The 25,041-nt window shown below is 35.0% G+C and overlaps 2 protein-coding genes and 1 long non-coding RNA gene across 3 annotated transcripts; 2 read left to right on the top strand and 1 right to left on the bottom strand.

Annotated features, from left to right (window-relative positions):
* Nucleotides 1-1,005: 1,005 nt before the first annotated feature.
* Nucleotides 1,006-1,521, bottom strand: LOC145060354 (uncharacterized). The gene has a single exon (XM_079008038.1). It carries the CDS (start codon nt 1,519-1,521, stop codon nt 1,006-1,008), a length of 516 nt encoding a protein of 171 aa, XP_078864164.1.
* A 16,115-nt stretch (nt 1,522-17,636) lies between these two features.
* Nucleotides 17,637-23,131, top strand: LOC145057251 (Transducin/WD40 repeat-like superfamily protein). The gene is made up of 15 exons (XM_079005030.1): nt 17,637-18,535; nt 18,604-18,685; nt 18,781-18,936; nt 19,049-20,085; nt 20,162-20,303; nt 20,398-20,643; nt 20,724-21,018; nt 21,134-21,255; nt 21,326-21,445; nt 21,675-21,806; nt 21,888-22,010; nt 22,090-22,347; nt 22,442-22,567; nt 22,653-22,769; nt 22,847-23,131. The coding sequence occupies exons 1-15, from the start codon at nt 17,835-17,837 to the stop codon at nt 22,862-22,864; spliced, it is 3,675 nt and encodes a 1,224-aa protein (XP_078861156.1). The 5' UTR covers nt 17,637-17,834; the 3' UTR covers nt 22,865-23,131.
* A 571-nt stretch (nt 23,132-23,702) lies between these two features.
* Nucleotides 23,703-24,543, top strand: LOC145058975 (uncharacterized). Its single transcript, XR_013686593.1, has 2 exons — nt 23,703-24,119; nt 24,262-24,543. It is a non-coding gene; the product is annotated as an uncharacterized LOC145058975 (long non-coding RNA).
* Nucleotides 24,544-25,041: the final 498 nt, after the last annotated feature.

The raw sequence follows: 25,041 nt of genomic DNA, 5'->3' as shown, positions 1-25,041 counted from the left end.
TGTTTTGAAAAAAATGGTTATGTAAACACTTCTTTTTAGAAAATGGGTTGTTTTGAAAAGTTTAAATTTGTTGTGATTTTTGAGATGTTACAACTTCTTTGTCTTATGGTCGACAATTTCTACAGGCTCTTCAACCAGCCGCCTATCTTCGTCGATCCTTAACTCTGAAATTGGAAGCATTTCCACTTCTTCTCCCGAGTACTTCCTCAAATAACAAACATGAAAGGTATTATGAATACCTTCTAGTTTGGCGGGCAATTCAATCTTGTAAGCTTGATTCCCTATCCTTTGAAGTACCTTGAATTGTCCTATGAAACGAGGACTCAACTTCCCATGCTTTTAGAATCTAATAAGTCCCTTCCATGGCGAGACTTTAAGTAACACTTGATCACCCACATCAAATGTTATCGGTCGTCATTTCTTATCTGCGTAGCTCTTTTGATGACTTTAGGCAGCTAACATCCTTTCCCTAATAATTTTAAGCTTCTCGACGGTCTGATATACTATATCCGGACCTGTAAAATGCCTCTCTCCTGCTTCTAGCCAACACAACAATGTTCGGTACCTCTATCCATATAGTGCTTTGTCTGGAGGCATCTTGATGCTAGAGTGATAACTATTGTTGTAGGCAAATTCGGCCAATGATAAATGGTCATCCCAAATACCCGTAAACACTAAGGTGCATTCCTGCAACATATCCTCCAAGGTTTGGATAGTTTCTCACTTTGTCCGTCTGTTTGCGGATGATAGGTAGTACTCAAACACAACTTCGTGCCTAACTCCTCCTGTAGACTTTTCCAATACCTGGAGGTGAATCTACTGTCCCTATCATACACGATAAATAAGGGCACTCCATGAATCCTTATGATTTCCCTTACATAGGTCTCTGCCCACTTCTGCATAGACCAATTTTCTTGTGCGGCTATGAAATGTGCACTCTTCGTAAGTCGATCTACTAGAACCCATATTATATTCAACGACTTTGTTATGATGTCCATGATGACATTATCTAATTTCCCTATGGGTGATGGTAATGGTTCCAGACTCCCATATGGCTTTTGATGTTGTGCCTTCACTCTCACACAAGTTACGCATTCCGCTACGTAATTTTCTATGTCGGCCTTCATTTTTCGGCCACCAATAATAGGGCTTCAAGTCTAAGTACATTTTGGTGCTGCCTAGATGTATAGAATACATAGTCTTATGAGATTCTTCCATGAGAAGATCTTGTATCCCACCCATATTTGGCACCCAAATGCGATTATTAAACGTCTTCAACCCTTGTTTATCTTCTTCAAAGATGACCGTCTTGCCTAGACGTTCCTCCTTCAGATCACTCTCAGCCGGATCCCTTGTCTGAGCGTCTTTGATCTTATCTATAATTGTTAAGATTACTTCTATCTTCAACGATCTAGATCTCTTTCCTTCAGGAATCACTTTTCTACTTAGGGCATCAACTATGATATTTGCATTGCCTAGGTGATACAATATTTCGCAATCATAGTCTTTGAGTAGCTCCATCCGTTGCCTTTGTCTCATATTCAAATCCTTCTAAGCAAAGAGATATTGGAGGCTCTTATGATCCGTATAGAGTTTGCTTTTGGTTTCATAAAGATAATGCCTCCATATCTTTATGGCACAAACCATTGTTGCAAGCTCTAGATCATGATTCGGGTAATTATGCTTGTGGGGATTTAGCTATCTTGAGCCATAACCTACTACTTTGTCCCATTGGCTAAGGACACATACCAATCCAATCTTAGAAGCATCACTGGAAACTGTGAAATATTCAGTTCCTTTTGGTAGGACAAGGATTGGTGCCTTACACAATCTCTTATTCAATTTACTAAAAGCTTATTCTTGCTTCTCGTTCCAAGTATAGACAACTCCCTTTTTGGTAAGGGCTGTCAATGGAGCCACAATAGAAGAGAAATTTTGGATGAATCTTCGATAGTAGCCTGCCAATCCCAGAATGCTACGAATTTCAATGGGACTCTTTGGTGTCTCCCACTTCATTACAACTTCTATCTTTGCTGGGTCAACAATAATGCCTTCCTGGTTAACTACATGACCAAAGAACTGAATCTCCCGTATCCAAAAATTGCACTTGGAGAACTTTGCATTAAGTTTCTCCCTCTTAAGGACTTCCAGTATTTCTCATAGATGTTTGCCATGATCTTGATTGTTCTTGGAGTAAATCAAGATGTCATCTATGAATACTATTACTGATTTATTGATAAAAGGTTTACAAACTCGATGCATCAGATCCATGAATGCTACCAGAGCATTTGTTAGTCTGAACGACATAACGAGGAATTCATAGTCCATATCAGGTTTTAAAGTCTGTCTTCTCGATATCTTGCTCCATAATCCTTAACTGGTGTTAACCTGACTTGAGATCAATTTTGGAGAAAATGGTTGCTCCCTGCAATTGATGGAATAAGCCATCTATTCTAGGTAATGGATACTTATTCTTGATCGTAGCTTTGTTTAGCTCCCGATAGGCAATACACATTCTCATAGTACCTTCCTTCTTTTTTATGAACAATACTGGAGCTCCCCAGGTTGATGAACTATATCTTATAAAACCTTTGTCTAATAACTCCTGGAGTTGTGTCATTAACTCCTTCATCTCCGTCGGCACTAAACGATACAACACATTCGCAATCGGCGTTGTGTCTGGCAACAAGTCGATTTTGAATTCTACCTACCTCTTTGGTGGTAATCCTGGTAATTCATCTGGAAATACCTTTGGAAAGTCTCGTACCACAGGTATATCATTCATTTTCCTTTTCTCATTCTTCGTGTCGATTGCGTATGCCAGGAATGCCGAAAATCCCTTCGATAAGCATCTCCTGGCCTTCATCATCATGATGATTCCAAACTTCTCTATACTCTTATCTCCGTAAACAACGAATAGCTTTCTTCCAGGTGGAATGATGCACACCATCTTCCATCCATACAAGATGTTTGTGAGGTTCTCTCCCAACCAATCCATGCCGAGAATGACATCGAACACATTTAACTCAAAAAGTAAAAAGCTCTTGAAGGAATTCATTCCCATCTAAATCTATAGTTACAACCTCTATCATATTGCTAACATGTATATTCCTACCACCAACTACTTCTACCAAGATAGGGGTACTTAGTCTAAGTTTCCTACCAAATTCTTGTAATGTAAATGAATGATCTACTCCAGAATCAAATAATATCTTTGCAGGAATTTGATTAACTAGGAATGCACCTGAAGCAACATCGGCTTCTTCCTTAGGCTCATTGAGAGTCATCTGGTAGCTCCAACCTTTGGGCTTTGGTGGCAAGATCCTCGGGATCACCTTCTATGCTTTCAGGCATTCCGTCTTCTTGTGCCCATCCTCTCCATAATTAAAACAAAATCTTCTTTTCATAGGGCAATTTGTGGAAATATTTCCTAGCTTCTTACACTTGAAGCAAATGACAATCGCTGAAATGCTTCTTCTTGCACTAGTCGCATCACTTCCCTTCTTGGTTCCTTCCAGACTCGTCGTTTGTTTTCGTAACCTTCTTCTTGTTGTTTTTTGTTATTACTTCCTTCAACCTTTCTCTTCTCACCGACCTTAATTCTGTTGGATGAACTATGTAAGCAAAAGTTTGATTACACCTGTTAGGGGAGTCCTTCGCTGGTGTAAGTCATATAAGGCAACCAATGTTCAAAGATTTTGATGAGTATGTATTTCCATTTCATCTACGTCCATGGGTTATAAAGCTTTGCTAGCAACGTAATTCATAATGTCGCCTAGAACAACCAAGTGTTGGTCATCTACTTTGGTCGATGACCCAAACATACCGTCCGGTTGTCTGATTGGGACCCACCATTTCTAGTCATCCCAAGACGGGGAGGATTACACTCTGATCTGGTCCCACATTCTAACCCAACTATGCGACCTAATCGATGTCAAGCATATTTGATAGTAGGCAATCCTTTATATGTATCCTTCCTAATCTAAGTCAAGACCTATATCTAAAAGCATTTGAATTTTACAACAATTCCTAATCCAAATGTTATTACCTTATCTTTACAAATAGCACATAGCATAGATATTACAAACAATATTTAATATATGGATAATTTTAAGTTAAGATTATGCTTTTGATAATAACTACGCACTCACCTGACAAAATGTCTAGTGATTGGTGAATCGGGCAGAGTTTCGCCTTAAACCTTTCTCGAAGGACCTAGATGTACATAACACTATGTCTTAGTCTAGTTTCATAGTACATAGAACTATTATCATAAGAGTTTAGATTCCTCAACAATTTCAAATTCCACTCCAATATCAAACAAGTAAGGATCAGTAAGGCAAGACAGTCGGGAGGCAGGATCATTTCGACATATAGTCTTTCTGAAATCCAACAACCAAGCCGACATGACCATTCTAGACACTTAACCCATAGTAGTTCCATCAACATAACAACTTGGAATCATTGATAAATCTTAATTATAAGATCCTAGTAACGTCACGACTTACAACTATAATTATAAATTACACAGGGGCAGAGTAAGTGTAGCTAACTTATAGAGTACAATAGACAAGAATTGAGATCTAAACGGGTAGAATACTGACTTAGCTCCTTCCTACACATACATTATGGCAAGATGAGCACTCGAGGGTGTCGCAGGGCTTCGCCACAGGTTGGAATGAAGAAAAATGGGCTAACTATCGAAATTTTCAGAGAGATGTCGAATGGAGGGTGTGGGGATGAGTGAAATAATGACTTGGTATTTTTAGGTGACTTTGGAGTCTTGCATGCCGTTCAATAGGAGGCGCACCGCACATAAGGGTGACGTCGATCCACTGGGCTGCTGATACATGGCACGATCTGGGTGGGGCTATGCGACTGACTTCGCGTGCGCATGTGACGTTTTGCGAATTTTCAAAATTGCATAAATCCTTCATATGAGCTCCGTTTTTGACATTCTTTATATCCACGGAAAGTTCTTCGACGAGATCTACAACTTTCCTTTAGACGTCATCGGCTAATTTTGACTTTATTTCATTTACACACGTTTAGCCTATTAAAACCCGTATAAATGCATAACTCTCACATCCAGCATCCGTTTTCGATGGTTTTTATATTGTTGGAATCCTAACAACAAGATCTTCAACTCTCGTTTAAATTGTTTTGGCTAACAATCTATTGGTCTAAAATTTGATATCGGTGCGCACATTGTTGCGCCAAATTTTAGAAAAACCATAACTTCCTTTAGTGAAGTCATATTTAGACGATACCTATACATACGAATTCACTTTTACGACATCTATGAATTCCGTTTAGACTTTTTAAAGCTGAAAAGCAATCCAACCCAGATTCACTTTTTACGCTATCTGTAGCCGTGTCGGTTTTACCGCGAGACTTTGGTGCTTTCTAACTTCTTCGTTCTGAGTCGGATTGAGGCGTTCTAGATATGTACAGCCGTACATGATCCTAATTACTAATGCTATAACTAGGTTGAGATTATTTTCCCTACGTGATCTTTCATTTTTGATGTGTATTTTAAATCTTATTTATTTTATTGTATAATATATCTTAATATCATATAAAATACATATGCATAAAATATATGAATAATCCTATCTTATTCATTCACAAAATGTCTACATGAATCGACCATAAAGGTTACATGTTTGATTACTAAGCCTAGTTGGAAACACGGGCGTTACATAGACATATGCATAAAGCATTGAGGAAAATAGAGCATTAAATAATTAGAGTATGGTTCAATAATGGGGATTATATCTTAGTTTTAATACAAGGTTGGAGTTGTGGAGTGCACACTTGTATTAATCTAGATTAACTCTTATACGAACCAAAGAGCGGGGGTCAAGGGGGTTTCACCCCCTTGTAGGGTTCCAAGGGGCGACACCCCTTCACGGATGTCCTTGGTTATCAACTAATAGAAGGACCTTAATTCTTAGAGATATTAGAACATTATCTCTGGATATCAACTGAATTTCAGGGTGGTTGAAATGTAATTTCTTATGATTATCAACCGATAACTTCCTTATCGAAATTCAGTTGGGTTTTTGAATTCTGAGAGATATCATAATGTTCTCTCTGGTCATTGAAACATATGGAAATTATATACTCTCTATCTCTATAGATTCTTAATATATAACCAACATAAAATACTAAAAAGACTACATTACTCCTACTGGCTTTGACATATACGCAAGACTTATCCTCACTTCTAGAAAATCTAAATTCCTTGACCTTTTCATGAAAGCAAAGATTCCAACCATGTGGTGCTTGTTTGAGTCTATAATTGGTCCTCTCAAGCTTGTACACTATATTAGGCTATTTTGGATCAATGAAGACTTTAGGTTGTGTAATCTAGACATCCTCTGTCAATTTTCCGTTAAGGAAAGCAGTCTTCACATCCATTTACCATATTTCATAATCATAGAAAGTAACTATGACAAGTAATATTCTAATTGATTTATTCTTGGCTACTGGTGAGAATGTTTCCTCATAATTCATTCCTTGAATCTGAGTTAAACCCTTTGCAATCAACCTAGATTTTAATGTGTGCACATTCCCATCCATGTCGGTCTTCTTCTTGAAGATCCACTTCCACCCAATGTTTTTAATGCCACATGTAGGATCAACCAAATTCCAAACTTGGTTATCATAGATAGGTTGAATTTCACTTTCCATACTTTCCTTCCATTTAGCAGATTCGGTGCCTACCATCGCTTCCCTATAGTTGGATGGCTCATCCATACTAGCCAGTGTACGATCACTGATTAGCACATCTTTTTCTGTTTTAATATGGAAACGATAAAACTCTAGAGGAATACAAACTCTATTAGATATGTGAAGGGATGGAATTGGAATTATGTTAGTCTGCTCAACAGGTTGATCAACCTTGGGTTGAGTTCCAGATTCAGCTGCATGTCCTTCTTCATTTGACTCTTGAATCTCTTTAGTATCTATTGGGCTCCTGCTAGCTTTAGACTTCGATTCAGAGACATCTTTTGTCATTTTCCTTCTTCGTTGGTTTGAGTGATCATGTCTTCTGCAACACTATCATTTCCAATTGCTTGAACAAGGTCAGCACGAAAAGGTCAATTTTTGATGGATTGCCAAAAGATCTTCATCAATCCCGCTGTGATAGTCTTCCATATGATCCGCCCATTGATCGTAGTACTCTGGAAATAACATTGGAACTTTTGTAGTAGATCCAAGCAAGTTTGCGAAACTCATCATGGTGTTGACATTCAAATTTTCCCTTTGATTGAGTAGAAAGAAGATTAAATTTGAGAAAACCAAAATTAGGAACTAAGAAATTGACAAACCAAATGCAAAGTCGATCAATCACAGTGATTAACCAAAGAGTTATACCTCCACTTTGCAGAAATATTGAATCGAAACAATCGACTCAATAAAGTGAAAACACAAACGAAATTCTTCAATCAATATGTTGATTTTTGCTTTGATACCAATTGTATAGTTGTTTGAATTAAGTTTTAATCAATCGATAGTAGAATGAGAGTAATGTAACGACCCAATTTTACAAATAATTTTTTTTTTCATTTTTGAATTAACCAAAACCAATCTCATAACCCATAGATTTCCAAAACATATGTTTTCAAGATATCATTTATTACATCATTGTTTTCCTTTTTAAAACATCAGAGGGTCCCAAATACACTAAAAAGAGAGATAGAGTGCACGCCACGTCATCACGCCTTGCCTTGGCCCTTAGGCTCGGAAGTACCTGAAACAAATCAACAACTTGTAAGCGAAATGCTTAGTGAGTTTCCCAGAGCATACCACACATATTCACATACACTGATGTGTGTAAAACCCAACTAGTTTTAATCCTACTTTTAATTATAAAATAAACACACAAAGGCAGTGGACCTATCAATTGTGGTAAAGTTAAATAAGTAGGGTATCGAACACAGGGAACGGATAATTAAAACTAAAAGCTAATATTATCTAAAAATTAAGTAATAAATGGGGTTTTCTCTAGTTTTCCAAGACTAGAAACTTACTAACTAATACTTAGAGTACTTAACTAAAAACTAGATAAGCAAAGATTCAACTGAATTCAATAATGAAGGGAACTTCTGTTTAGTTCAACTCAATTGATCCTATGGTTGATATTATGGCAATAGTGCAATGGATTGATTTTTCTATTGGCTACCGATTCAAGTGATTAGATTCACGTTCGCTGCACTAATCCTTAGAGAACAAACTAACTGAAACAGTGGCCAGTTGTCTAATTTAATTCAATTCACTAGATTATTTATTCGGGTTAATTAAGACTTGTAATGGTCAAATAAATTGGTCCTTTAGTTAACCTCTTGTTGATGGTCATCACACAAGCTCACACATGAATTTACCTATTTTTCTTATTAATTTTAGTTTCACATTCACTAATCCTAGTCATATAATAAAGTGTTCACATAAATCATATGAGGTAAACAATTAAGAGATGTTCATACAGCTTAATTATCTTCCTATTAACATAAAAATAGTTATCATTCACACATAAGGTTCTTTAACAAGCTAAAATCAACAAAGTCACCAATATTAAATCAATCCTACCATAAATCAAACCATAGTCTCAATATTGTCTCCCCAAACAGAAGTTAAAAGGTTTTAGCTCATGATTGGGGCAATTGACAACATAAAAACGAAATCTAACTGTCTAAACATGACGAAAAACAATAGATTGAATTAAGAATAATGAAAATTGCCTCTAATCTCCTTCGAAATTAGATTTAGGGTTTTATCTTCATTCTCCAGGTCTCTTCTGACTTTAATTTGTAGCTTGCTTCTCCCCAAGGGTTCTAGAATGCTTTGTGTCGATCCGAAAAGTCGTTTTTATAGATTCGACTCGACTCGCCGAGTCCATGACCGACTCGTCGAGTCCATCACTTAATTCACGTGCACGGTAAGTTAAGGAGTCCTTAGCTTCTCGAATCTTCGTATCGACTCGCCGAGTAGTCGACCCTACTCGCTGAGTACCTTGTGTTTTTAGCCTTTTTCTTCTCCCGAGCTCCCAATTGCTTCTCCTGCTTCCTTTTGCTTCCGAGCTTCGTTTTTGGACTGAAAACACAATTCAAACACTTTTAGGTATCTTTTGTCCATGATATGCAATTAATTAGCTAATAAATGATAAAAATCTATACTTAATATAAGACTAAATATGCAAATATCATACACATATCCTGTTAGCTAATAAGCTATAAACGTGCCACAAAAACCATGCAATATGATTCAACAAGAATTCCATGGGCTACCCCACATGGTCTTTACCTAGGACTGCCATGGGCTACCCCACATGGCCTTACGTCCAATGCCATGGGCTACCCCTCATGGTCTTTACCTAGGAATGCCATGGACTACCCCACATGGTCATATATCCAATGCCACAGGCTCCCCCCGGGGTCTTCCATACAAGTATCATAAAGATAACTAGCATAACACATAACATATAATCACTAGCATACCACTTAGCATAAAGCTCACTATCATACCACATATCCATACTACAACTAGTGTAACACATAACATAAAACCTCTAGCATACCACTTAGCATAAAGCCAACTATCATACCACATATCCATACTATAGCTAGTATAACACATAACATAAAATGGGCCAGACTTGGTGCCTTAGACCCATTGGTATGGTGAGAAGACTCACCTCCGTCCAATGAATACGAATACTGTCCTCCAAATAATCCGCAACCTCTCGAGCTGAATAATAACAATAATAATATAATCAATAATAAGTCCTTAAATTATTCCAGTAAAGGCCCAACCTTCCAATTCTACCCCCAAGGCCCAATTACCCTTTTCCTTTGCAAATGGGCCCCAAGTCTAAGTCCAACATCCTTAATGGGCCCCCTTAGCCCAATAATGCCCAACCGATAAATCCACGGCCCCAAACAGATGAAAAGGCCTCTAACTCATAGAATCCAATCAAGCCCAACAACCAACTGAGGCCCAAAGTCCCAAAACAACTTAGGGCCCAACTGAGTTGCGTACGCCCATCGTACCACCCTGGTACGCGCAACGTAATGAAGGCTTAGGGACTACGTGTCGTGTACAGCCAGTTACGCCTAACGTACAAGCATTTTAAGCACTTTTTCCATTAAGTGCTTGATGCTCGAATCTTTCTCGTACAAAAACTAGATCTGAGTCTAACAAGATGTCCTAAGGCATAAAGTTGGCAACTTTATGCCCTTGCATGTCTCATACACACCCAACTACTCCATTAAGACATCCCCAAGGTCTTTTACCCATGCATGAGGTCAAAACTCTCATCAAGCTTCCATTTTTATACATCTAGATGACTAAGGGACCTCATATCTAACTCTCATATCGAACGGGGAGGCTTAGCTCAACAAAAGAGGTCCAAAGTTCACCAAAGGGACAAGCCACCAAAACCCTAGCTAGATCTAAAGATTAGAAAGGAAAGATGCAAGCTTTTTACCTCCAAAAGCTTTGCAAGATGACTTTGGTGTAGGATCTTGAAGCACTCACTTGATCCAAGCTTGCTTGACCACTCCTTCTTCTTGAAATACACACTAAAAAGGCCACAAATGTACTCTTTAAGGCTCAAGAATGATCTCACAAGGTTTCCAGGAGTATATGGACATTCTTTACCTGGGGAGGCTCTCTAGGGTTTAGTCTAAGGAACTTAAGGATGCTTAAATAGGCCTCAAGTCCGGGCTTTAGGGTTTTGCGTCCCTGATGCGTACGCCTCGCGTAACTCAAGGTACACCCAGCGTACCCTGATTCCTCCGCGACTACAACCATGCAGTACGCTAAGCGTACACTTAAGTATGCCCAACGTATTCAAGGGACCAATTATGCAAAAATTACTATTCCTTAGGGTTTCAAGACATAGCATAATTTTGGATGTTACAAGTAAGATGAACACAATGATCTAAATAAGATCCGGTTTCAGCTCAATTATATCCTAGAATGAGTACAAGATAATCTCGTATGAGAGAAAGCTCAAAGCGTACAAGTGTGCAAAAGATGTTAAGACTCTCTAATGTACCTACATTATTTATAGGGTACTCACGGAAACAAAAAATACTAGGAATCGACATTACATTGCGAACCGACAAGATGCATGGTAAATACATTACATAACGAAGTCTTGTAGACACTAGTTATTTACAGACTATTCGACATCAAGATAACTACCTATTCGACATATCACAACAAAACATGAATCAATAAGAATTTAGTGTGAAACTTGAACCTCGACGAACCAAAGTGTCATTAGAGTAAAAATATAAAATCAAAACCCCTAGCTTCTTCTTTTTCCCTCTCATTCATGTTTTTGAAAGATTGAGAATATAGTATGGTGATTTCCTTCAATTGAAGGGGAATTAGAGAGAGATTGGATCATCTTATAAGACAGAGAGCTAGAATCATTACATTTGGACCATTATATGATAATCTCTCATGCATTCTTCACCCATTCCGAGTCAGGGTGTGGAGAGTTTCCCCAAATATGAGTTTGTAGCATATGTAAGTGTTTTAAGTGTGTTTTGTTGGTGAGTTCTTGTCATAAGAGCACAAATATCTAATCACTTAACTTGTTTGGACTTGATTTCAAATATAATGAAGAGATACGAGCTTCAATGAAACGTCCCAAAAATAAGACCCAAAAATTTCATTTTTAAAATTAATAAAACTAGTATTCCAAAATTTTTTCATACAAATCCAGATAAACAAGTGTATCAATCATCATGACATATAAGAGTAAACTAAGAAAATGTGGAACGAGGTGGTGTGTGCCCTGCAATCATCCCGATTCCCGAACCCTTCCCTTTGGAATTGGAAGTACCTAAAACATAAACTAAAAATTGTAAGCACAAAGCTTAGTGATTTCCCCAAGATACCTCATACCATATATATATATATATATATATATATATATATATATATATATATATATATATATATATATATATATATATATATAACACATAACGGGCCCCACCCAAATGAGTGTAATGGGCACCGCCCTAACCCGTATAACGGGCACCACCCACCCCAACTCGCATAACGGGCCCTGCCCAATAAGTATAATGGGCCCTGCCCTAACTCGCATAACGAGCCCCACCCACATACAATTCATATAAGCATAATAAGTACTAGCATACAAAATAACCATCGGGCCCCGTCCAGCAAGCATACAAGCATACATACATACTAGTGTCATACCGACAACGAGTATTCTAACATAACAGATCATGGGTCGGCATTGTTGCCTTCGACCCGCTAAACATGGTGAGGAAACTTACCTCGTACTGCTGAATCACACTGATAAATCCCTGGCTGTTGGTTGGAAAATTCCCGAGCTATCAATATCAATAACATCCAATTAACAACCGGATTCCATTTATAACCATCAATCCATACTTAGGGTAAAAGACCATTTTACCCCTTACCTAGTTTGGTCCAAGACTAAGGCCCAAACCTTCAATCTAAAAGGCCCAAAACCAAGTAATCATCCAAGGCCCATACATGATCCAATTTTCCAAATTGGGCCCAACCCTTACATGGGCCTTACCCCAAGGTCTAATAATTTTCCTAGTCCAAAACACTTTCACTCATATGGCCCAACAAGGCCCTAAGCATCCAAGCCCAAAAGAATGGCCCAAACTCGAAGCCCAAAATATGAAGCCCATCAGACTGAGTACGTGGGGCGTACTCAGCACGTACGCACAACGTACTCGCTTGAGGGCTTGTACGCTAAGAATACCTGCTTGTACGCCCAACATACTCACCCATTCAATCAAAACATGATTTTAACCCTTAATCCATTAAGACATTTCTCCAAAACGTAGATATGACTTCCATGAGCTGGTTTATCACGTAAAGTTGCTAACTTTACATTCATACATGGCTAAATGAAGCTCTTAAGCTTAAAAAGGACTTAATAGGTAACTTAACGCATGCATGAAACCCTATACCCCATAAAGTTGGCACCTTTATGCTTAAGGAACTCCTAATAAGCTAATATCTAAAAGAATAAGTCCTTCAAACGTATTAACTCATCCACCAACCCTAAAAATGACCAAAAGCATAACAAATCATGCCATAAAGAGATCTAAGTATTTACAAGCCAATGTATGAACTTGATACCTCCAAAGTCTTGCAAAAAGGGTGATGATTTTGGATCTATAGACTCCTCACCAAGTAAAGCACCTTCAATCCTCTTTACTTCTTTCATAAAGGGAAAAATAACCACCAATATCTTCTCAAGAGCTCAAGAACACCACAAAGAAGGATTAAGGGTCGATTTAGGGTTTTAGGAGGTTTGGTGGCTGGTAAAGAGCCCAACCCTAAGGAATTAAGGTCCTTAAATAGGGTAAAACACCCTAAAATTAGGGTTTCATAAACACCGATTACGCTAGGCGTAACCCTCGTACGCCCAACGTATGAGGCCTCGCAATCCTGACCGTTTCTCCTTACTATGCTAAGTGTACCATGTGGTATGCCCCGCGTACTACTCCAAGGACCAAAATGTAAAATTTTCAAAATAAAAAGGGCAATAAGGAACATACCAAAAATCCAAGTGTTACATTCAAAGCTCCAATAATGCTAGAATGACTGTTTTCAGACATTAATATTGATTCTATGTTTTTATATATATATATATATATATATATATATATATATATATATATATATATATATATATATATATAAACTAAACTTAAGTTATGAAATCATTGTTTGGAAATTATATTTATGGATTTGTGTTTAACTTCAACTTTGACTTAAGGATTAATTGTGACTTCAAGCTCTACTTATGTGTTAACTTAATTTTGGATCCATTAAACATTATAGAAATGTGCAGTAAGTCAAAATAAAGCTTAATTGTTGATGATCTAGGTTTTATCAAAGAAACAAACAAACCTCTTTGTGTTCAACTAGGGTTCCGACAATGGCGATATCAATGGCCTCTTTGTTTTCAATTCTTGAAGCCCTAGCAACAAAGAGCAACACATGTTCCTTATTGAAACCTTTATCAAACACCTCAATTATATTCGTATCCACAAAAATCTTGTTGAGCTTAAGTGTCCCTATTTTATTGTTACAAAGCACATCCATTCCCCCTTTTTCTTCAATTGCAATCATTCTTTTGGATAACCACACCTTGCTATGAAAGCCTATAAGATTTGATGGCTATGGTGACGAAAATAACAATTGACATAGATTGTCGATTCCACTAGTGTATGTCTTGTGCTGGATTGGATACATCACAATTACTTCAACTGACATTCCAACTGTGATAAAATGTAGGTTAGGGAAGAAGAAGTTGGGGTGAGTTTTTTTTATACTTTTTTCTTTACTAACAAGAGAGAGAGAGAGAGAGAGAGAGAGAGAGAGAGAGAGAAAGAGAGGTTATTTATTTTGTTTTTTAAGTAGTTTTAGTTAAAATTAATTATAAAAAGAAATTAAAATGATATATAAGTCTTTTCATGTGGATGAAAGACGTCCTAGAAATTGAAAACCAAATGGTATTCCATAAATATTTTTTTGAAGTTAATGACTAAAACTGATTCTAAAAAACCACATGAACCATTTTTAAAGTTTTATCAGTAAATTATATATACTTAAAATATAATACTGAATAAAATGTAAATATATGATATTTTTGATGTACTTTGCCCTAAAATATATTCAACAAAATATCTAAATATCTAAAACTTGTTTATTATTTAATAATATTAAGAAAATTTATTGTTTAGTGGTATCAAAGTTAGAGTATCTCCAATGGTTAACATGCCCTATCATTTAATATTTTTATCACATCATTATTCTAATACTTTTGACCTCTAATTAAATAAGTCCTCTAATGGTTAAACTTTTTCAATAGTTTTTTTAAAAATTTAACTTATTGATCATCATCTATATAAAATGTTCATAAACCCTCCTCATTTAATTAGTAGTCTTTAAACATATTATACTTTAATATAAAATATTTTAAATTAAGATTATCATTACAAATAAGTATATAAATATTTAATAAATGAAAAATTATTATAGAAATAGTTAAGTAGTTAAATAAATAACAAATATTTAAAACTAAAATACAATTAAGGAAGTAAAAATAAAATATATTAAAAGTAAAAGGGATAAGACGTTTAAAGCTTTATACTATATTGAGTGGTCAATATAAATGCACAATAAACATTCCACTCCAAAGATGTTAAATGAAAAAAATTGATAAATCAATAAAAAAAAGCTCTAAAATATATCCCATTGGAGATGCTCTTAGAAATATGATTATGTATCTAAGTTCTAAATATAAATATGTATTTAAGTGGATAGCCAAATTAGAGGCCGTCCAAAATTAGAAAATGAAAAAAGAAATTGAATGACATTAGTTTTTATTAGTTCATTACTTCATTACGACTTGGGATAATGACTTGAAAGGGTAATGAACTTTTGATTTTGTTCACATTTAGTCACTAAGCTTTTTTTCGTTATCTATTTGACATTGTACTATTGAAACTGTTCACATTTTACCCTTGTGACCGGCTGTTACCGGTCATAAGGGTAAAATGTGAACAGTTTCAATAGTTTAGTGGCAAATAGATAACGATAAAAAGTTTAGTGACTAAATATGAACAAAATCGAAAGTTTGTTTCCCTTTAAAAAGTTCAATGACTAAATGTGAACAAACTTCCTATTGTATTATGTTTTAGCAAATTATTTATTTTTGTTTAATTGTAGAAACATTTGTTGAAGAAGAAATCTATGAAATAAAAAAACAAAATGTAACATCCGGATTTCTAGGCATCATAATTTAAGTATTTTTCTTTTGAGTTAAGAAGAGAGACTCGACGAGTTGACGCCTCAACTCGTCGAGTAAGGTCGTGACTGATGACTCGGATTAATGAATGGACTCGACGAGTCCGCGCTGTTGGCAAAAACCCTAAATATGGCCTTCAATTGTGACTACCTTTCCCATAAGTGAGAACCCTAGCGAGCTTGAGTGTGTAGAGTGAGAGGAAGAGCTATGTTGAGCTTTTTGGTGTGATTTTGCAAGAAAGGAGAAGAGTTCCAGCAAGAGGGACCAAGGAAGGTTATTGTTTTGAGTTATTCAAGCAAGGAGCTTCATTTTGAGGTACAAAAATGAACCCCTTTCCTTCCCTATTGTGTAGATTCCATTTTGGGGTTAGGGCTTGAATCACTTCATCTTTGGGGTTTTGAATGCCTCAAACCCCTCTTGCAAGTTTGTGTTATAGATCTGGACCCTTCTAGGTCCAGAGAGCCGAGAATATAAAGCTTTAGTAGAGTAAACCTTGGGGTTTGAAGTTAGGAATCATTTATGGGATTTTTATGGTATACATAGTTATTTTCATCTTACACATAAATATGAAGTATTTTATATAAATTACGTGCTATGTGTGCATATTATTTGAATACTTGCTGTCTATGCTGGATGAACGATTTTATACATGTTTTAAAAGATTTAAACGGTATATTTATTTTATATCTACAAATATGTTGCGGATGAAACATGGGTAGATGAAATAGTTGGTGTGTGATGAAATAAAATGATGAGAGATAGGTGATGATAGAAAGGTGATTATAATTAGGTAAATAGATGATGATGAATAGGTGATGTAGGATGAAAGGAGATGCCATAACCTTAACCGGCAATGTGGTGATGTAGTCATTTACCAGAGTATAGATGGCGACCATGGACTATTGTAGACAACACAGTGGAAACACCAACAAGCCCATAACCTGTAGGTGATTAATTACGAGTTCAAATGATGTTGTAACTACGTATTCATGTGATGATACTCTAATCCCTTACTATGAATTACGAGTTCAGACGATGTTGTAACTACGTATTAATGGGATGCCACAAATTCCGCATGCCAAACTAATGGTCATAATTCACATCAGTGAGAATGATTTATTTTTTTTGTAAAACCAAAATCAGATTGAAAATTTTGATTTTTTATTTTGGAAAATGTCAAACCATTGGTTTTTTATTTCGGTTTCAGTTTTTTGTTTTTTTTTAAATATATTTTTAGGGTTTTTTTTTTTTTTTTTTTTTTTTTTTTTTTTTTTTTTTAATTTCATAGATTTTTTCATCAACAAATGTTGCTACAATTTAACAAAAATAAATAATTTGCTAAAACATAATACAAGAGGAAGTTTGTTCACATTTAGTCATTGAACTTTTTAGAGGGAAACGAACTTTCGATTTTGTTCATATTTAGTCACTAAACTTTTTTTCGTTATCTATTTGCCACTAAACTATTGAAACTGTTCACATTTTACTCTTATGACCGGTAACGGCCGGTCATAAGGGTAAAATGTGAACAGTTTCAATAATTCAATGACAAATAGATAACGAAAAAAAATTTAGTGACTAAATGTGAAAAAAATCAAAAGTTCGTTACCCTTTCAAGTCATTATCCCTTACAACTTTATATCACAGATATGAACATAGATAACTTTACCATGTTGAAAAAGTAACACCACTTTCTCTTATAATCAAAATAGTATATGATTGATTTCTATCTTTTTATTCACAATGTTGCAAAAGTAATTAAAAAAAATCAATTTTAAAGGCATGGGTGCTTAGAAAATTTGTGCTGGCATTCGGGCATAATTCCCTCCCTATATGGGAAGAGATGGTTCTGAATTTGTCTGTATCGTCGTCTCTGGAAGAACCAGAGGGTCCGATAAGTTTTGGAATTCGTCTCACGAGAACACATGTTACCTCTTCTTCATAACACTCCCTTCCTCTTCTTATCTCTTCTTTATTCCACCCTTCAATGGCGTCCACCTCTTCTTCTTCATCTTCTTCTTCCTCGTCTTCTCATCGCCATGAATCCATAGAACCCAAGCTCTTAAGACTACTCGTCTCTTTGACCAATCACCATATTCACTCATTCCTAACCAACCCCAAAACCCGAAAAATCCAACAAGCTAAATGCTCGTCAAACCTCAAGATTCACGAGCAAGAGTTCTTTGACTTCTCAGAACAGTCGGTGCTTTCAAATCTCTACTGGGGTATTCAAAATGTAGAGGCTGCAATTCAATCGAAATGCCTTGAAGACGTTAACTCCAACCTCCAACGCGCCGAAAGGATGCTTCAGGCGCCGGCGTTGTTGAATGAGCACGAGACGACGGCCGGAGTATCGAATTCTTACTTGGTTTGTTACGCGTATTTTTATTTGTCGGTTGTTAGGAAGCTGCAACGGGATGAGCTTCAAGTTGCTGTTCATTTTCTTCAAGCGTTGGTGGTGTCTCCGGTGGTCGTGAGGACTGAGCTTTCACCGGAGCTGTATCGCGCCATGGTTGAATCCTGCATTATGCCTTTAAAACAGGAATTCCAGAATGGGGTTGACGAGAATGAAGGTGTGAAATGGGGTGCAAGAAGTTATAAAGCATGGTTGATGTATCACCAGGTTATTTCTTATGGACAATCTCCTTTATTGATGAAAGAACCCGATGAAAAATCACAAGAAATCAGGTAACTTTACTTGTTCTATTTCATTTTTATAAAATTTTCAATAATAACTAAATGGGTTTTCGTTGCAGAAACACGAATGTCTGCAGCACGTCATCTTCAAATTCGTATGAACACGTGCATCGTCTTCATCAGTTACGGATTCATCAGAATGTGAGTGCATATATATCATATTATGTAATCTGATTTCGTGTAAACTTATAAAGATAATAAATGTAAATGAGATTAATCTTCATATTATAATGCAGTTTAAAAAGGTGCATCCTATCGATCCTCAAAAGAATGAGAAAGCACAAAAAAGCTCGAGTGTCAAACGTCTCCAAGATCTTCTCTTGGAAGATCAATCAGATTCACCAACTTCTTTATATTCAGGCAGCTGTGGGTTTTCAGATGACGATTCTGAGGTATTTCTCAAAAAAAAAAAAAAAAAAAAAAAGAAACCACATTTTTTTTAATCTACAATAAAGTTGAAAGTAAAAAGGGGAAAATAAGAAATTAATTCTTGATTTTTATCAGGAAAATGAAGATGAATACGATAGATCATTATCCAGAACAGCAATCACAAAATCAAAAGCACCAGAAACTCTAAACATCGACAGTTTTTCAGGAATCTTAGCAAGCGATTTAGAATTTTGGAACAGTGTGAATGAAATCGAAGATGAAGATGAACCCACATGGCAAAACTTTCGGAAAAGAGATGAAATGTTGACCAATAATCACAACTCAACCGATGAAATTACCTCCTTTTGTGGTGAAAACAGTTACAGAATTGAACAAGCTGAGATTGTTGAAAAAGTAATTTCAAAGTTATGTTTCTCAGAAGGACTTGAAAAACCAGATGATTCAACAACAGTAGAAATCACAACAGTATACGAAATGTTAGCAAGTAAACCAGGGTTAAAATACTCTTTATTAAAAGATGTAATTTTAGATCAATTACTAATGGCTCTTTCAACATCAAAAGAAGAAGGGGTAACAAGAGCTTCAGTTTCAATACTTTCAAGTATCATTTCAGGGAATCACTCTGTTATCGAAGACATAAAGAAGAAAGGTTTAAATCTCATACACCTTGCAAATGCTTTAAAAAGAGATGTTCATGAAGCAGCTGTTTTGATTCATTTGATAAATCCCTCACCAAATGAAATCAAAACCCTAGAAATCCTGCCAACTTTGGTGAAAATCATTTGTGCTTCAAGTTGTTACAAAAATGGTTTAAAATCAATACCTGTGATGACACCACCTTCAGCTTCTTTAATGATTATTCAAGTGTTGGTGACTGCTTTTGACTATTCAACAAACAACACTCATTTGGCTGAAATTAGTTCACCAAAAGTGATTTCAAGCCTTGTTAATGTTCCAAGAAATGAGAATCTTGAAGAGCTTATATCTTTAGCTTCTATTCTTGTCAAGTGTATGAGATTTGATGGAAAATGTAAATATCATATCATGCAATTTGCTCCTATCAACCCATTCATATCTCTTATTTTAAGCAACCACAAGAACGCCATTGTTGCAGGATTAGAATTCTACCATGAACTACTACGCATGCCAAGGTACATTCTAAATTCAAAACTACAATAAGTTGAAAATTTTATCACCCTAATAAATATTATCTATAAAATTTATCAGATCATCATCAATAAGTCTACTACACCAGCTACATGAAAGAGGGGGGATGAACATTATGTGTGTTCTATTACTTTCTATCCAACAAACACAACATGAATACAAACTTTTAGCAGCTAGTTTGTTGCTTCAGTTGGATGTTATGGTGAGAGTTTTAACTTTTATGCTATACTTTTTGTAAACTTTTTTTTTTCAATGATGTTATAACTTTTAGTTTTGTAATGAATGTATCTATTCAGGAAGGCTCAGTTGTTGACATTTTGAATCGTGAAGTGGCTATTGAGGCTTTTCTTGAGGCACTAACATGTGAAGAAAACTTGGAAACACAACAATTAGCAGCATTCATATTTTCAAATCTTGGAGGAACTTATTCATGGACAGGAGAACCATATACAATAGCTTGGTTGTTGAAAAAAGCTGGATTAAACTCAATGTTACATAAAAACATTGTTAAAAACATTGATTGGTCAGATGATACATTACAGGTAATACAAAAAAAAATGTAATCTTGAACTTATTTGGTCAAACATACAACTGTTAAGTGTTTGTAAATTGAGCAATGTAGGAAAATGGGACAGAGATTTGGTGTGGGAAAGTTGCAAGACACATAATAAAACTTGGAAATCCTGTTTTTTATGCTTTGGAGAAGGGATTAAAGAGCAAAAACAAGAGAGTTTCAAGAGATTGTCTCACAACAATTGCATGGATTGGGTGTGAAATAGTGAAAGGTCATGATGATTTGAGAGGTTTAGCTTGTGACATTTTGTTAAGTACAATTGAACAATATGTGCATCCTGGAATGGAACTTGAAGAAAGACTTTTAGCATGTTTGTGCATATATAACTACACTTTTGGTAGAGGTAATTATTGTCGTTTTTGTTCTACTTTCTTATTGTTTTTAAACTCTTCTTTTTTTTTTTTTTTTTTTTTATATATATATACATTTTGTAATGTATTTCACTATTTTGCATGAAGGCATGCAGAAGCTAACTCAATTTTCAGAGGGTGTAAGAGAGTCACTCAGACGACTTTCTAGTGTAACATGGATGGCAGAAGAATTGTTGAAAGTTGCTGATTATTATATGCCTAATAAATGGGTAAGTTTTCTTTTTAATTTTTCTGACGATTTTACCCCTGGCAACTCATTAATTAGCTCGTTTTTTACAGCGAATATCTTGTGTACACACGCAAGTTTTGGAGGGAAATTATAATGGCAGTGGAGCTGTGAATTCTCTTATCTACTATAGGGGGCAGCTTTTTAGTGGATACTCAAATGGTTCTATCAAGGTGAGTTAGAAACTTAGAATTCTAACTAGGGGCAATTTAGTCTTTTCACTTGAATATGAATAGAAGTCAAGTGGAAAGTCTCTTTTCAAGAAATGCAATCAAAAAGTCACTCTTGTCATTTTTTTTTTGTTTCTGTTTTCAAAACAATAATGTATTTTACAAAAGTGAAAAAAGAAATTTACTTGATTGATTAGATGAAAAGGATAAAAATGGAATTATTTTATGGTAGGTATGGGAAATAAAGGGGCAGACAACTACTCTTGTATCAGATATAAAGGAGCACAAGAAAGCAGTAACATGTTTTGCACTTTTTGAGCAAGGGAATTGTCTTTTGAGTGGATCTGCAGACAAAACGATTAGGGTAATCAAGATTATAGATCTTTTTAATCTTTTTTGTTTTATTTATAATCATCAAGTAAATAAAAAGTTTCCCGTATTGCAGATTTGGCAAATGTTTGAAAGGAAAATGAAATGCATTGAAGTAATAACAACAAAGGAAGCAATTCAAAGCCTTGAAACTTGTAACGAAGTGATTTTTGCAGTTACCAATAGCCATAAAATGAAGGTAAGTAAATAAGTAATTAAAGTAACAAGAATAAGAAGGGTAAAACAGTAAAAGAACATGATGTGATATTGTGATGCAGGTGATTGATTCATCAAGAAAGGTAAAGGATGTTTTCAAGAACAAGAATGTGAAATGCATGAGGGCAAGTCAAGGGAAAGTTTACATAGGATGCATGGATTCAAGCATACATGAGTTGATAATTGGAAACAATCGACAACAAGAAATCAAAGGTCCTTCAAAGAGCTGGAGGTTACAAAATAAGCCTATAAATTCAATAGCTGTGTATAAAGATTGGCTATATAGTGCAAGTAGTTGCATTGATGGATCAAGAATTAAGGTATGAATAACAACAATAACTAACACCAAAATTCACATGATCATTTAATAAAAAATTTAAACAACTTTTTAACTAATAAACATAAACAATGCAGGATTGGAGAAGAGAGAGCAAGGGTCAAATGTGTATTAAACCAGAGAAAAAAACAAATGTGGTGGCAATGAGTGTTGTAGAGGATTTTATATATTTAATCACTAGCTCTTCACCAAGCAACCTAGAGGTGAGTAATTCTCATTCTATTATATTAGAAAGGAAAAAAAAATGACAAGAAGGGTATATTTGTAATTTTGTTTATAAAATAACAGATTTGGTTGAGAGGGACACAGCATAAAGTTGGGAGGTTATCAGCAGGGAGCAAGATTACAAGCATGCTTACAGCCAATGACATGATCTTATGTGGTACTGAATCAGGGCTAATCATGGTAAGTTATTTACTTATTTAATTAATTAATTGACATATATTTTTGTATGACACGTGTCCTTTTCCATGACTTAATAGGGTTGGATCCCACTATAGTAGTAAAAGAAAGGATTGAAGTTGTGGTTGAGTATATATATATATTTTGGCGTAAATATACAAAAGATGAATTGCATATAATGTACATGTACATGAGACATGAGTTGCATACGACAATGGCTATGAGAATGGTATATCCGTACACAATCTATTTATCTTTGTTAGTCGAGTGTTTTTTTCACACAATAATTGGAGAGATGAAGTTGTAGATCAGTGATGATTGTAGTGTGTATATTATTATTTATTTATTTTTATTTTTCATGAATATCTACCATCCTCAAATCTTTTACTATTTGTAACAGATGACTTGTGAATGTTGGTGATTTAGGCAGTGTTTGTTTTTTGTCTGCAGATCTGCGAGGCCTCTTCTGTCTGCGCCGCGCAGACCACGCGCAGACATTAGCCTTCGCAGACTGTTTGTTTTTCTGAAGACTGCAGACCTAAAAATGTCTGCGCGCCCTCTTCTTGGCGCAGATGTGGACCAAAGTCTTCTAACATCTTCAGACATCTTCTAGCCTAAAAAACATATATATCTTTATTTTTTTCAAGTTTTTTTTTTAATTTATATTTTTTCCAACTTTATTAATGATAACAATTTGAAAAAAAAAAACTACAAAACTTAAAAAAAAAAAAAAAAAAAAAAAACTTTTGACGATACAAACATGATATTTTTGACAAATTTATAAATAAAGATTTATTACAATAATAGTCGTTAAATTTGTTTATATAAATATGAAAAAAAATATAATATATTTTTATATTTTTTTGCCAAATTTTGTAAAACATTATTTAATACAATATCGTCAATTTCTCAAGAAAATATTTATGGTAAGTTTTTAATGGATTTAATTGAAAAAATCGAAGTTTATTTCCATCAATTTATGTATCAAATTCTTTGATCACTAATTATAATGGTTAATTATAATTTTGCAACCAAAGTTGTTGGTTTTTATCAAATATATATGCTAATTCATACCATTTTTAATTTTAATTTTTATACAATAATACATAAAAGTTGATCTAGATTCGTTAATTATTTATAACAAAATCATAAAAATATTAAAAAATCACTTTAAAGTTTAAAAAAATAAGTTTATTTAGATTTCAGTTTATTTTAATAGCCCGCAGATGTTAAAAAAACAAACAGTCTTCTTTTTTCAGACTGCAGACGTTTGGTCCACCTCTTCTACTGCAAAGGTCTACAGATGTGGTCCGCAGACTGCAGACATTTTGCCTCAGAAAAAACAAACAACAGGTATGAGCTGGACTGGTCCTACAAAAATCTTTAAAGAAAATATTTTGGCAAATAAATTAATAATGCACATTTTGAGAAATGTAACAAATTTTTGTAAGTTGAAAATTTAGAAAGTAACGCGTATTTTGGTAAATGGGAACAGGGTTTTTACACTACAAACACAAAAGCAAAATGGAAAGCACTAGTAGCAGCAAACGCGGCGTTTCAGAAATTTGGAATTTTATTGACTTTAGTTGTGCAGTGTGTCAGGCATTCAGTTTATCAGTAACCAATTTACCACTACAAAAAGTTGCATTGTTGAAAGTACTACTAGAAGAGTCTTGTTTGATCAATAGTTTTTTTTTTTCTTAAAATTTGCATTATTTTACAAAGTATTTGTGTGATTATTCATATGAAAGTTTTTATAATTTTGGCTGTTGAGTCATTAATGGAATATGATAACCGTTGCTATAATGAAACGACCGTGAATATTAATTATTTTGGTCTTAGCCAGTATGGTATTTTAAACCCGGAATTTAAAACCGTACTTTCTATATATAGATTTTGCAATCTAAATTGTGATTATGAATCAACAGCATCTCTCTAACTCGTCCTACAAGGTAGCACACTCATCCGTAAGTGCGTGAACCACGTAATTCATGTGTGTTATTTATTTTATTTTTTGTATATTATATTATTTGTGTTGATCCAAAACCTAAGAGGACTATCTAGTAAAGTAAATTTGCAAAAAGTAGTTTCACAAAAGCCATTTTGCAAAAATGGATGGTTATTTTGATAAATGTCGAAAAGATGGTCATTTTATTGTCTAATTGGTTAATGATATGATTAAGCCTATATTTTAACACCCACGTATTGAGTATTATTGCACCTCCCTTCTAGTTACACATATTGAATTTGATTTATTATAGTCTTGGTTAAAAAT

This window comes from Lactuca serriola, chromosome 6, assembly GCF_051521515.1.
Source record: "Lactuca serriola cultivar US96UC23 chromosome 6, Lser_US96UC23_V15, whole genome shotgun sequence".
Lineage (NCBI taxonomy): Eukaryota > Viridiplantae > Streptophyta > Magnoliopsida > Asterales > Asteraceae > Lactuca > Lactuca serriola.
Note: the sequence above shows the minus strand (reverse complement) of the source record. Positions and strands in the feature narration are given on the sequence as shown.